This window comes from Rhinatrema bivittatum, chromosome 4 (assembly GCF_901001135.1).
Source record: "Rhinatrema bivittatum chromosome 4, aRhiBiv1.1, whole genome shotgun sequence".
Taxonomy (NCBI): Eukaryota; Metazoa; Chordata; class Amphibia; order Gymnophiona; family Rhinatrematidae; genus Rhinatrema; species Rhinatrema bivittatum.
Window position 1 is genome coordinate 87,695,289 of NC_042618.1, and position 15,728 is coordinate 87,711,016.

A 15,728-nucleotide genomic window follows, 5' to 3' on the forward strand; every position below is an offset into this window, starting at 1 on the left:
GTGGCCATAGAGGGTTTGAGTTGCAGTAGGCCCCTCATAAATCTACTCACAAGGGGTTGCGCTGTTACCGGGGCACCTCCAACTGCTTTGTGGTATGCTGAGATAGCACTCAGGTGTACCCTCACCGAGGAAGTCTGGAGACCAGAGTCTGAAAGGTGCCAGAGATAGTCTAATAGAGATGGCGTGGGGCAGGAAAAGGGGTCGATGATACCTTTTTTGCGTGCACCATATGGTAAATCTATTCCATTTAAAATGATAGGATTTTCATGTGGAAGGCTTCCATGAAGCTACAAGTACTTGAGAGACATCAGTTGAAAGGTTGAGTGGTTGAGGATCAAGCTTTCAACATCCAGGCTGTGAGGAATAGGGTCTGAAGGTTCGGATGGCATAACATTGCCTTGGTTCTGAGTTATGAGAGTGGGCGCTGTGCCCAGGCGAATGGGTTCTCTGATCGAGAGGTTGAGAAGCATGGGAAACCATACTTGTCGAGACCAATACGGGGTTATGAGTATCACTGACCCTTTGTCCTGTTGTAGGGAGCTTGGATTCTCAGGAATCAGAACCTCTGCTGAATCTAAGTGCAATTGTATTTTATTTACCTGTGCTTTAATGTAATAGAGCTTTCTATTTGCCAAAGTTTGTGCCTTGTTCTCTTAGGGGCAGATTTGACATTGAAACCTGAGCTATTTTGTCCCAGGGGTCAATCCGATCCTTTGGGCTGTGCTTAGCCAGGAGTCAGGAAGCACTAAAGCTTCTTTTGTCCAGCAAAGTAAAAGTTTAACTTAGTAAGCCAATCAGGGGAAGAGTATCAAACTCAATTGCAATTGTCAAATATACAATAGAAAGGAATTCAAAAAAGCTTTAAAAACTCATCTTTTTAAGGAAGCATTTGGGAATTTAGAATTGGTCAACAGTAGACAACGTCTGGGAAATTCAGATAGTTACACACAGCATTTATTTTTTAGGGCTTTTAAACTTTACTTCCTTGTGTTTTTTTCCTTCTTTTGTTTTTATAACATAGTAGTTAATGTATATCTTATTCTATCATAGCATTTTTTAGTTTTATTGATCAAAATGTTGATTGTATTTTTATTCTATCTTTGTTATTTTTATTTCATTTTATAGTTTTATTTTATTTCTATCATTGTAAACCGCTTTGTTCAATCTTGTATTGGTAAAACGGTATATAAATATGTTAAATAAATAAATTGCAGATACAGAGTCCTGAGAACAACTTTGACCAAGGGTTAACTGTTTAACTCCCTCTCACCCTGCCCCTCTGCCCACCCACCTCAAGATTTGTTTTTCTGATATAGTCTGCCTAAATACATAATTGGCAACAAGATAAATTAGTAAATTGGTATTTCCTTAGGTGTTATCCATCAAATACATTTACCAAAATGAGGACTATCCAATGTAACTATTGTGGAGCCTTTATTCTGAGGGAAATCATCTGGAAACTTAGGGCTTGCTCCATTTGCTCAGAATTCTCTTCCTTGAAAAAGGAGCTGGCTGAAGTTAAAGCTGAATTAGATGCAATAAAGAAAGTTTCACCCACTTTACATTATTCAGGAATTAAGTCCCCATTACCACAGAAAAACGGGTTTACAGTAGGCTCAGGTAGGATAAGACCCACAGACACTTGTTCATGACAGCTGTGCAGCCCACAAGTCTACCCCCCCCACTCACACAGGGCATTAAGGAACTAAAAAAAAAACCAAAGGGATTACAGTGGGCTCTGGTAGAACTAGACCTGTTATGCGGAGACACGCGCTGTATCAAGTGACACAAGTACAACACAAGTACAAAATGTCTTCTCTGTATTAAATACTGAAGACGTTCTTGAGAAAGAGATTGAAGTGTTATCTGAAAAGAAGAAACACAATGCATACAGACATTCCATAATACAATCAGTAACCAAAAGAAAAAACTCACTATGCTGGGTGACTGTCAGAGGCACTAATCTGGGAACTCTTAGCGAGGGAAACACTACAGTTAAAAGCCTCCCAGGATCATCAGCCAGCAGACATGCTATTCAAACAGTCAGGGCAGTAGGACATTAGAACGTCACCCCCAAATACAAATGCAATAAAAAAAGGCAAAGTAGATATCAAAAATCAGCTAAATAAGTCACACGAGAGTCCAAGAAAAACATTAACCTGTACCACAACAGCTGGAAAGCTATGTGCACAAATGCTCGTAGTTTGGGCAATAAAATCCCAGAACTGCAAGCCCTAATGGTGGAGTGGACTTGGACATTGCTGCTATCAGAGAGACGTGGTTCACGGATTCACATGATTGGGATACTACCATACCGGGATATAACTTATTAAGAAAGGACAGAAAAGGGGGAGGAATGGCTCTTTATGTCAAAAACAATATCCAAGCATCCGAACTGCAGGGAAGATGGGGCAAAGAAGAAGCTTTATGGGCAGTCCTAAAAAAAGATGAGACATCCATTTTTATTGGAGTGGTTTACAAGCCTCCAAATCAAATGGAAGTACTAGACAGATCTGATTGAAGACATCTAAAAGATGAGTAAGAAGGGCGAAGTGGTGATTGTTGGAGATTTTCATCTACTGGATGTAGACTGGAGAATCCCTTCTGCGGAATCTAACAGTAGTAGAGAGATAGTGGATGCCTTGCAAGTGGCTCTGTTCAAACAAATGGTAATGGAGCCTATGAGGGAGGGAGCTATACTCTATTTAGTGCTCACTAATGGAGATAATGTCTCTAATGTCCGGGTGGGTGCCCTCCTCAGCACCAGTGATCAAACGGTATGGTTTCATATCACTAATATGATACGGAGAAGTTGTTTCAAAAACAAGGACTTTGTTGAAATGGGGAAGTACCTGGAGGAAGAACTAGAAGGATGGGAGAAAACGAGAGATGTGGAATAACAGTGGACCAAACTAAAAGGAGCAATTACTGAAGCGACTAATATGTTAGAAAAGTAAAGAAAAACAAGAAACCTATCTGGTTCACAAAGGAGGTGGCTGATAAAATAAAAGTTAAAAGAACAGCATTTAAGAAATATAAAAGATCTCAAAGGGAGGATCACAAGGAAGAATATCTGGTAAAACTGAGGGAGACAAAGAAAGTAATCAAGACAGTGAAAAGTCAAGTGGAAGAAAGGATTGCCAAAGAGGTAAAGCGAGGTGACAAAACATTTTTCAGATATATCAGTGAAAGGAGAAAAGTCCAAAGTGGTATAGTGAAATTGAAATGTGAAAAGGATCAATGTGTGGAGAGAGACGAAGAAATGGCAGAAATATTAAACGAATACTTCAGTTCAGTGTTCACTAAAGAAGGCCCTAGAGAAGGACCGACGCTAGTTAACAAGAAACCGGAGGGGAGTGGAGTAGATGTAACTCCATTTACAGTAGAGAATGTATGGGAAGAGCTGGGGAAACTGAAAGTGGACAAAGCCATGGGGCCTGATGAGGTTCATCCCAGGATTCTGAGGGAGCTCAGAGATGTGCTGGCGGTTCCGCTGAGTGACCTGTTCAATAGATCCCTGGAAAGTGGACAAAGCCATGGGGCCTGATGAGGTCCATCCCAGGATACTGAGGGAGCTCAGAGATGTGCTGGCGGTTCCGCTGAGTGACCTGTTCAATAGATCCCTGGAAACGGGAGTGGTGCTGAGTGATTGGAGAAGAGCGGTGGTGGTCGCTCTTCACAAGAGTGGGAGCAGAGAGGAGGCTGGAAACTACAGGCCGGTTAGCCTCACCTTGGTGGTAGGAAAAGTATTGGAGTCACTGCTGAAGGAAAGAATAGTGAACTATCTACAAGCAGCAGAATTGCTGGACCAGAGGCAGCATGGTTTCACAAAGGGAAGGTCCTGTCAGACGAATCTGATAGACTTTTTTGATTGGGTGACTAAAGAATTGGATCAAGGAAGAGTGCTCGATGTCATCTACTTGGATTTTAGCAAAGCGTTTGATACGGTCCCGCACAAGAGGCTAATGAATAAAATGAGAAGCTTGGGAGTGTATGCCAAGGTGGTGGCCTGGATAACAAACTGGTTTGAAGGACAGAAGACAATGTGTGATGGTAAATGGAACTTACTCAGAAGAGAGAGCGGTGATGAGCAGAGTGCCGCAAGGGTCGGTGTTGGGACCGGTCCTGTTCAATGTCTTCCTGAGCGACATCGCGGACGGGATAGAAGGTAAGGTTTGTCTATTTGCAGATGATACTAAGATCTGCACCAGAGTGGACATGCCGGAAGGAGTGGAGAGAATGAGACTGAATTTAAGGAAGCTGGAAGATTGGTCAAAGATATGGCAGCTGAGACTCAATGCCAAGAAGTGCAGAGTCATGCATATGGGGTGTGGAAATCCGAAAGAAATGTATTCGATGGGGGGGTGAAGGGCTGATGTGCAAGGAGCAGGAGAGAGACCTGGGGTGATAGGGTCTATCGATCTGAAGTCGGCAAAACAATGTGACAAGGCAATAGCTAAAGCCAGAAGAATGCTGGGCTGCATAGAGAGAGGAATATCTAGTAAGAGAAAGGAAGTGATTAGCCTCTTGTACAGGTCCTTGGTGAGGCCTCACCTGGAGTACTGTGATCAGTTCTGGAGACCGTATCTCCGAAGGGACAGAATGGAGGCAGTACAGAGAAGGGCAACCTAAAAGGTGTATGGTCTTCATCGAATGCCTTATGAGGAGAGATTGAAGAATCTGAATATGTATACCCTGGAGGAAAGGAGGTGCAGGGGTGATATGATACAGACCTTCAGATACTTGAAAGGTTTTAATGATCCAAAGTCAACGACAAACCTTTTCCATTGCAAAAAAAATCAGCAGGACCAGAGATCACGATTTAAAACTCCAGGGAGGAAGACTCAGAACCAATGTCAGAAAATATTTCTTCCCAGAGAGGGTAGTGGATGCCTGGAATGCCCTTCCGGAGGAAGTGGTGAAGACTAAAACTGTGAAGGACTTCAAAGGAGCGTGGGATAAACACTGTGGATCCATAAAGTCTAGAGGATGTGAATGAAGAGAGGGTGGCTTGCGGTAATGACGGTTACTACCTGGAAATAATACCCTTATTCAATAAACATACACACGGTTAATGCGACTACAACACTGCTCTATGCTTCAACGGCAAGAGGAAATGTGGAAAAGAGGATATGCATTCACAAAAAAAGCAGGGAGTAGTTTGCTTTTTACGGCAGTTACTATCCTAAACCAAATAAGCCTGATACTTCACTTTCAATGCATATCCAGCATAACCCTCTGCTTCAACGGCAGGGGGAATGAAGAAAAGATGATTTATATTCATTGTAATTTTCCTTCTTTCAGCAGTTCATTGTAAACAGGCGTGATGTGTTTTACGAATGTCGGGAAAGAAAAGCTCATAAATAAATAAATAAATAAATATTCAGACGACAACAACAACAAGGACTGAATTACATAGTCTGGGTAAACAAATAAGCATGGGTGTAGCTTGCTTATTGCATCGGTTACTACCCCTAACCAATTAAGCTAGATACTTCACTTAGATGCAGTTTCAGCACTGCTCTCTACATTAATGGCGGGGGTGGAAGGGAAATAGAACCAAAAGGTTACTAAGGGCCAAGAGTAACAGATAAGTATGAGGAATTAAAAAAAAAAAAAAAAGTGTGAAAGCTTGCTGGGCAGACTGAATGGGCCGTTTGGTCTTCTTCTGCCATCATTTCTATGTTTCTATGTAGCTTCACTAGAGTTTTGGCTATCAGCGGTATCGGGGGATACGCGTATAGGTGGCCTGTGTTCCAGGGGCGAGAGAAGGCGTCCATGGCTAATGGGTTCTGTTGCCTGTGCAGGGAGCAGAATCTTCCCACTTTGTGACTCACTTCGGATGCAAAGAGGTCTGTCGTTGGTTAACTCCAGTGTTGGAAGATTCTGGTCATTCCTAAAGGATCCAGAGACCACTCGTGGGGATGGAACTGGTGGCTGAGGCGATCTGCTACTACGTTTTGTATGCCTGCCAGATAAGTGGCCCAGAGATACAAGGAGTGTGCAAGGGCCCATGCCCAGATCTGCGTGGCTTCTTGGCAGAGGAGATAAGAGCCTGTGCCTCCCTGTTTGTTCAAGTACCACATTGCAACTGTGTTGTCTGTTTGTATGAGAACAGTCTTGTGTGAAAGGCAGTCCTTGAACGCATTTAGAGCATAACGTATAGCTCGAAGCTCCAGGAAGTTGATCTGAAATGTTGTTTCGAGCTGTGTCCAAGTGCCTTGAGTTTGAAGGTTGTTCACATGAGCTCCCCAACCCAAGCTGGATGCGTCTGTGGTTAAAGTGACTTGCGGGACTGGTTGTTGAAATGGTAGACATGTTAGCAAGTTGGCTTTGTTTGTCCACCAGAGAAGTGATAAACGTAACTGGTTGGTCACTTGAATCTGGGATGAAAGTGGTTGACTATCTTGGAGCCACTGAGATTTCAAAGTCCACTGAGTTATTCTCATGGCCAGCCTGGCCATAGAAGTAATGCGGACAGTGGAAGCCATGTGGCCCAGCAACGTTAAGAATTGATGGGCTGAGGCCATAGTTTTTGTATGCAGAGAGACAGCTAGTCTGGAGAGTGTGTCTGCGCAGGCGTTGGGCAAGAAGGCGTTTGCCACTGTGGTGTCTAAATCTGCTCCGATGAAAGTCAGGAGCTGAGATGGAGTCAGGTGGGATTTTTGATAGTTGATGAGAAATCCCAATGAGTGTAGTAGAGTGATAGTGAGCTTGAGAGCTCCTTGCTTGGATTGGCTCTTGGGGAGCCAATCGTCCAGGTAAGGAAAGACGTGCATGTGTTTCTTGTGTAGGTGGGCCGCAGCCACTGCCAGGCACTTTGTAAATACACAGGGAGCCGAAGCAAGCCCAACGGCAGAACCCGGTACTGAAAGTGTTGATGTCCCACTAGGAAGCGCAGGTATTTGTGGGATTGAGGGAATATGAGCGTAAGCGTCTTGAAGATCCAGAGAACAGAGCCAATCTCTTTTTTGCAGACGTGGAAGCATGGTGCCCAAAGATACCATCCTGAATTTTTCTTTTTGTAGAAATCTGTTGAGATTGCAGAGGTCTAAGATTGGGCGGAGGCCACCTGATTTCTTTGGAATGAGAAAATAGCGAGAGTAGAACCCTCTGCCCTGCTGTGCTCGGGGAACAGGTTCCTCGGCCCTGGCGCCCAGAAGGGTAGACAGTTCTGACTCTAGAAAAGTTGTGTGTTCTTTTTGCATCCACAGTGGCTTGGGCGGTGAATCTGGGGGTAACGTGAGGAAGTTTAGACGGTATCCCTGGATTATGATGGATATAACCCATTGGTCTGTGGTAATGTTGAGCCAATTGGTTATGAAATGATGAATTCGACCTCCTACTGGTAAATCTGGTTCTGGATTTATGGAGTAGCTGCTGTTCTCTGGAAAGGTTTCAAAATCCAGATGCTTTGCCTGTTTGTGGAGGTGGCTGAGACCTGCATGTTTTGGGCTGTCGAGGATGTGCTCTCTGAGACTGCCTAGCTGTCCGCAAGAGAGATGTAGGTGGGTGTACAATTCTGGTCGCCGCATCTCAAAAAAGATATAATTGCGATGGAGAAGGTACAGAGAAGGGCTACCAAAATGATAAGGGGAATGGAACAACTCCCCTATGAGGAAAGACTAAAGATGTTAGGACTTTTCAGCTTGGAGAAGAGACGACTGAGGGGGGATATGATAGAGGTGTTTAAAATCATGAGAGGTCTAGAACGGGTAGATGTGAATCGGTTATTTACTCTTTCGGATAGTAGAAAGACTAGGGGACACTCCATGAAGTTAGCATGGGGCACATTTAAAACTAATCGGAGAAAGTTCTTTTTTACTCAACGCACAATTAAACTCTGGAATTTGTTGCCAGAGAATGTGGTTCGTGCAGTTAGTATAGCTGAGTTTAAAAAAGGATTGGATAAGTTCTTGGAGGAGAAGTCCATTACCTGCTATTAAGTTCACTTAGAGAATAGCCACTGCCATTAGCAATGGTTACATGGAATAGACTTAGTTTTTGGGTACTTGCCAGGTTCTTATGGCCTGGATTGGCCACTGTTGGAAACAGGATGCTGGGCTTGATGGACCCTTGGTCTGACGCAATATGGCATTTTCTTATGTTCTTATGTTCTTAGTATCTGAGTGTGCGATAAAATGGTTTTTTAGGGTCCCTCCTTGTGGATCTTCTCACAGAAGAAGGGGCCTCGGTAGTCACTGCTGATAACAGACGCAGGGTCTCATTGTGGTCTTTCAATTGAGCCACTGTGTCTTTATCTTGTCCCAGAATAGATTTTCACCGGTGCATGGTAAATCGGCAAGTCTGTCTTGGATTTCAGGTCTCAAGTCAGAAGCTTTTAGCCAGGCCCACCTCCTGGCGCTGATTCCTGTCACCTACATTCGAGAAGCTGTCTCAAAAGAGTCATAAGCAGCACGAACTTCATGTTTACCCGCCTCTAGGCCTTTATGTAATATGGCATTGAGACTGACTTGCTGCTGTTGCGGAAGAGAGTTGGCTACTTCTTGAACCTGTTTCCATAGATTCCTTTAGTATTGTGTCATCTACAGTTGGTATGCAGCTATTTGTGACACTAGCATAGAACCTTGAAACATTTTGCGACATAATATGTCAAGAAATTTTTGATCTTTACTAGGAGGTGTGGAAGAGTGTGGTCGAAGTCTTCTGGATTTCTTTATTGCAGATTCAACTACCACAGACTGATGGGGCAGTTGTGGTTTTTGGAATCCAGGGATGTGTTGGACCAGATAAGTTGCATCTGTTCTTTTATTCACTAGCTGAACAGTACAAGGATGCTCCCAGAGACGATGCTGTAGATCAACTTGTACCTCGTGTACTGGAATGGCTACGACTTCCTTTGGCGCATCAACAAATTGGAGAATTTCCAATGTTTTATGCCTTGTGTCCTCCTCTGTAATAAGATCAAAGGAAATTGTCTGACATCTCCCTAATAAAAATTGGCAAAGGAGAGGTCTTCTGGGGGAGATTTTCTCCTTTCCTCCAGAGGAGATGGTTCCGACAAAATATCCTCCGAGGATATGTCTGTGTCCACATCTTCCAATGTGCCAGAAAAGGTCTCTAGTCGAGATCCTGAAGGAGGGAAGAAGGCTGGTGCTGTAGAACATATTGGCACCGATGGATCCTTCAATGGCCTCAATGGATGGTGCGGTGGCACCGATGGAAGTTTTGGAGTCACCGGAGGCATCGATGGAAGACGTGGGCCTCTCGGTCCCGAGAGCCCTGATGGACCAAGCATCAGTTCAGGCATCGGTGAAATGGGACTGGAATCTGAGCTCTCATCGTCTGAAGATCCGGGAATGGGAATCGGGGCTTTCAGAGGCTGCACGGGTTGCTTTGGCATCGGTGGCGCGGGTTGCGTTGGATGAGTGTATCGAGTCTAGTTGGTAACTGTGCAAATATCGATGGCTCTGGTGTTAGTGCCGGTATGGGGGCCGGTACCAGTGGCTGTAGGTCTCAGAGCATCGAGCACTGCCTGTCTGATAAAACAGTCTAGTTCCTCCCTGAAAGCTGGTGTAGATATCACAGCTACAGGGGGTGGCAGGCTAGGCATTACTGGCACTACCGCAGGAACCTGTGGGGGCTCAGTACCTGGCACCGATGTCGGTGGGGATCGCTTTGGTTGTTCAGGTGGAGAAGGTGTTAACAGTTCCTCTACCCATGTCCTCTTCGCAAGCGGCTCGATAGCCATCGAAACCGATGCAGTGTTGGAACCGGCACAGAGGGTAGACTTGCGTCGATGCCGGTGTCTATGCTTTCCTCTGTGTTCGGCCTGGTCTTCCCCAGCACCGAGGTAGATGATGTCGATGCCTTTGACTGAGTTGGTGACGGACGGTCACCACTACCCTGGTGCTCCCGGCAAGGTTTTATGACCAACTTTTTCGATGCTCCTGCCAGTAACGATTGGGTGGACATCGATGGAGTCAGTTTGATTTTAAACTGGGTTTCCATTTTGTGGAGGTGAGCCCGCCTACCCTTCGGAGTCATCTGGGTACAACTTGGGCAAGTAGACATGTCGTGTGATGAGCCGAGGCACAGCACACAGACATCATATGGGTCGATAATCGACATGGTTCGGGGGCATTCCGGACATTTTCGGAAACCTGTTGCCATAATGGCAGAGGCTGAGGCCCAAAAATGGTCGATGGCCTGATGGTACCGAAAATAAAATCGAAGCAGGAACCGACCCGAGAGTAATTTTTTTACTCACCAAACGATAGAAAAAGTTTCCTGATGGGAGACCCCTATGAGGGAATATTTTTTTGAGGAAATTGTTAAGATTTTTCCATGAGGAAATTTGTATGAAAATTCTCACAGAGCTCCTAATCGCGAGGTAAACTGCAGCGTGGAAAAAAAAGAGACTGAAGGGAGATCCCTATGGCTCGAAGGATCATGGCATGCTGGGCATGCTCAGTGTGACAGTCAAAAGTTCTAGAAACTTTGACAGAAAGGTTTTCCGTGACAGGGCTTCATCCAGTGACGTCACTTACATGTGAGGACTCCCAGGACATCCTGCTTGTCCTGGGAGAAACAAGGAGGCAGATTTTCAAAGGGTTACGCGCGTAACCCCCAAAAAGCTGCCCCGCGCACGCCAAGCCTATCTTGCATAGGCTTGGAGGCGTGCGCAAGTCCCGAGACGTACGTATGTCCCGGGGCGGGGCGTGACCTGAGCCTCCAGGCAAAGCAGCCATTTGCCGCTGTGCTCGGGATTGCGGGCCAGCCATCGGCTGCGCGCGCATGTTATAAAATCGGGCGTAGATTTGTTTGCGCAAACAAATCTGCCCCAACATATCTTAGCAACAAGTAATGTACTGTGGCAATATCTCAGCAATCGCCTCCTTTTTCAATACCTACCTCAGCTTCATTTTCATAGCTGTTTTCTTTCAAAGCTTCCTCATTTTAAATCACAACATGAGATACCATTACTTTACCATTTCATTGATATGATCACTTAATTCTAGAAAATTATAGGATTTACTTACCTTAGCCAGGTATTATATAAAGAAAAGAATATCCTTCTTCTGGATCGATATGTATAAAAATTGTTTTACGTTTTTTGTTATATTTCTTAATTATTTTTATTTCGCTGCTGCTTTTTTAACAAAATATATTTCTTGGAATTTCTCTTTAAAACTTTATAAATAAACGTAAAAGAAAAAAATCTCTCCTCGTGGATTAAACAGAGAAGAGGTGATGGGTGTCCCAGGATACATACCTATCTCTTCCTGGGTGCTGCTGACGGACGCTCTACTCTTTGAGTGATGTTTTCTGATGTGCACATTTCTGCTTCCACTTTGAGAAAACGTCTTCCCACAGATTTGGCACTGGTGAGGTTTTACTCCTAAGAGAAAAAGTAAAACGATGGAGAAACATTGACAAAATGATACCTTGCAAAACGACAGGTAATATTGGGTATGAGAGAGAAGGGAGAGAAAGCACTATGAATAGGTGATATTTGGGCATGAAGCGAGACAATGATTCTGGTGATAAAGCTGGAAAATAGGAAATTTTGATTATCAATTCCAAACCATTCTGGATTATAAGGTAATCTTTCCCACATTCAAGACAAATAGGAAGTCTCAGTTCTCATGAGATTATGGCCATTAATGGCTATTAATCAATTTTACTTAGGGAATAGCCACTGCTATTAATTGCATCAGTAGCATGGGATCTTCTTAGTGTTTGGGTAATTGCCAGGTTCTTGTGGCCTGGTTTTGGCCTCTGTTGGAAACAGGATGCTGGGCTTGATGGACCCTTGGTCTGACCCAGCATGGCAATTTCTTATGTTCTTATCTTGTGGTCATTCTTTTCTGCTCTCCACAATGAGATATTTCCATAGCATATTCTGGCCAATTCAAATAAAACTTAAGAAAATCATGATTGCCAACAATTCCATGCAAAATAAAAAACACAAAATTACATATAGATTTCCCTATCACCACCAGAGTGTGTACTGAACCAGAGTGATGTGAAGAAATAATAGAATAGATATTGACAGAGGTAAGCCAAAATCCCCATTATATAGCATCCTTCTGATCAGTCTGAACTACAGGGATTTACCACAGCAGTCCCTTAATGAATGGGATACAAAACAGCCTGCATTACCCATTGTACATAGCCTGCATCCATCACTGTTTATTTGTCTGCTGTGTAGTGCTTTGGGAAAGTATGTAAGGTCACCATTTTGCAGATTTACTCGACTGACACCTTCACCTTCTCTGCTATGAAAGTACACACTGTATGGGTAGAATATGCTCTAATAAACTCTGAAACCTGTTTGGTATAATCTTGTAGGCTTTAGCAATGCAGCTCTTAACTCGTCTAGAAATGGCAGGCTATGCAGTCTGAAAACGACTCTTTACAGAATCAAACTATTATGAATTTTGCGAAAACAAATATCCCTACCTTTTGCCAAGTCTAAATAAAATTTTAGTGTTCTTTAACATGTAATGAATTTAACTTTGTTTCAGATCATTAAAATCCAGATAGACAATGTGTAAAACCATTTCTTGGTTTACCCTGAAACAGATATTCATCTTTAGAATAAAGCTAGAAGAGGTATTTAATACCACCTTATCCTAAAAAAAAAAAAAAAAAAAAAAAAATCTATTAAACTTGGAATACAGAGAAATGCCTTCAAATCACTCACCCTTCTGACGAAACATAAGACAACTAAAAGTGTAAATGCAGGCTTCATGGTGCAAATACAAAGGAAGCAAGCTCAAACTTTAAAAGGGAGGCTCTATAAGAATACTAAAGGCTACATTGAAATCCCAGATAAGAACTGGTCTCACAATCTTAGAAACTGTCTAGCAGCTTTGTAAAATTTTATGATATGAGAAACAAAATCCTGTCCTGAAATATTATCGTGAATGATAGAATATGGTTAGAAGATTTGCATCAAACTAATACATACACTAACCAAGGTATCAGATGCAAACAATATTCATTTACAAAAATAATTGTTTTGTGATAATACTGAATTACATACTGTAATTAGTATGTATCAAAATTAACTAATACATTAAAATGATCTAAAACCCCAAGTACATACCACCCGAAGAAATAATTTGAAAGGATACTACTGGGAGCCAGTGACCAAACACAACCTTAAAACAGAAACACAGAAAAGACCACACAGCACACAAAAAGATGAAGAACGAAAGATGAAGAAACAAACCTTAAAATATATGTCCTTCCTCTTAACTTCACACAAAATCAAGCATGACAATAAAGAGATCAATAACACAATTGTGCACACATCTGATCACAACATATTTTGTACATACTCTCACATAAAGATATCAAGGTTAATGTAATTATAAAGACCATTAGCAGGACTGCCAGAATGAAAAATCAACCACTTTGACTACTCAAAATTAATACTCAAAATATCTAGTCATGGAGACGATGAGTCTTTACATATCTCAAATTGTGTAAAACGAGAGGGAGGAATGAATATCCAAACAAGAAAATAGCATCACATGGATTTCACTCAAAAGAGAAGCTCAAGAGGTAAACTCACCTCGTCCACCATATAATAGCTGGAAAACACCCAATGGGCCGGATTTTCAAAAGGTTACATGCACCGGGTGTTTAAAATCATGAGAGGTCTAGAACGGGTAGATGTGAATCGGTTATTTACTCTTTCGGATAGTAGAAAGACTAGGGGGCACTCCATGAAGTTAGCATGGGGCACATTTAAAACTAATCTGAGAAAGTTCTCTCTCACTCAACGCACAATTAAACTTTGGAATTTGTTGCCAGAGGATGTGGTTGGTGCAGTTAGTATAGCTGTGTTTAAAAAAGGATTGGATAAGTTCTTGGAGGAGAAGTCCATTACCTGCTATTAAGTTCACTTAGAGAATAGCCACTGCCATTAGCAATGGTAACATGGAATAGACTTAGTTTTTGGGTAATTGCCAGGTTCTTATAGCCTGGATTGGCCACTGTTGGAAACAGGATGCTGGGCTTGATGGACCCTGGTCTGACCCAGTATGGCATGTTCTTATGTAACATCCCTCAATATGATTGGATGGATCCTATCCATCATCCTCATTGCTTTTTCTACTTTTAGTTGTTAGCTCCTCATGAAAACAGTCTTTTGAAAACTGATAGAAGTCTACCTCACTTCCATTTCTAATGTGGCAGATTTCTGCATTCGTATTCCAAGTTCTTCCTCACTGAACACTGAGCAGAAATATCTGTTAAGCAATTACGCTTTTTCCTCACCCTCTTCTGCACAGCCCCCCTTCAACTTGGGCCTAACAGTCCCATTTTTTAACTTTCTTCTGTCACTAATATATTTAAAAAAAATATTCCCCTTTTTTACCATATTAACTGAGAAATGGAGGAGTAGCCTAGTGGTTAGAGCAGCAGGCTATGAACCAGGATTCCAGGGTTAAAGTCGCTACTTGTGACCTTGGGCAAGACCTCAGGTACAAACTTAGATTGTAAGCCCTCTGGGGATAGGGAAATACCTACAGTACCTGAATCTAATCCACTTTGAAGTGCTGAAAAAAGTGCAAAACATGGAACATTAAAATAAACTAATTTTTCTTCCATTTGCATCTACTCTGACTACTTTCAAAGTTTTCTTAGTTTTTTGGGATATTGTTGTCTATCTTCCTGTCTGCAATCTTTTGTAGTTTATAAACATTAACTTTTATTCCCTTATCTATTCAGCCACATTTTTAGAAAACCAAAGCGACCTTTTCCTCTTACGTTTATTTACTTTCCTAACAAACAAGTTTATTGCCTTTACAATATCTCTTTTTAGCTCTCCCACTGCTCTTCTATTTCCTTAGCTTATCCCATCTACTTAATGATTCTGTGAGATACTATCCCATCTTAATAAAGTTAGGTTTACAGAAGAGCAGGATCTTTACTTTTTAATGAACCACCAGGGCACGTGCTCTAATATGGATCACTTCGTCTGAGCATCAGAAGCACTACCCAGGTCTAGTATCATCCCCTCAAGTATTGGGTCTGTTACCTGTTACAGAAACGGTTCTTCTTGCAGACAATGACACTGCAGCTGGGATATTCTAATCAACAACAGGCAGACAAATCACCTATCAATAGGACTTCCCCTTTCATAGCAATTTTGTGAATGTCTTTTTAAACACCCATCACCTCTAGTCTGAAGCGCCTCTGGCATCATGCTGAATCCCAGGAACATGACAACTTCCTGCAGATCCAGTGCCTGCTGGTTGGTCTTCCTGTGACATGCAGAGATATCACATCACATCCTGTCTTGTAGAAAGGGAAGCTCAGAGCCAACTTTCATTGCATTCACAACAGATCTCCTGCTCCATCTGCAGGGCTAGTTGCTACAGTGTGTTCCTGCCTTTGTTCCAGTCTTGCCCTCCTCTATCTGTCCTAATTTCTCATTACCTTGACTTTAACCTGGACCTTGACCTTGCATTGATCTCCATCTGCCCTGACCTTAGCCTGAACCTTGACTTTGTTTTGCTCTCCAATTGCTTTGACCTTGGCATGGACCTTGATTCTGCTTTGCTTTCTATCTGCCTTGACTTCATCCCAGCCACCAACTTTGCTTCTTGTACCTGGCCTGGAAAGCCCTGCCTGCTGCCAGAACCTGCGGGCTCAACCCAAAGGGGAGGTGGCTGGTCAGGGAGAAGATCTCGTCTTGTGGCATATCAGCTACCACCTTTTAAGGCCTACTTTGCTCACATAAGATAGAT

The 15,728-nt window shown here is 42.8% G+C and overlaps 1 protein-coding gene across 1 annotated transcript in view; it reads right to left on the reverse strand.

The window, feature by feature from the left end:
• ZNF410 (zinc finger protein 410) overlaps window positions 1-15,728 on the reverse strand; it is a 146,526-nt gene that overhangs the window by 43,880 nt on the left and 86,918 nt on the right. Inside the window, 1 exon segment of the mRNA XM_029598452.1 lies at window positions 11,237-11,362. Within this exon segment, the coding sequence (XP_029454312.1) occupies window positions 11,237-11,362 (126 nt within the window).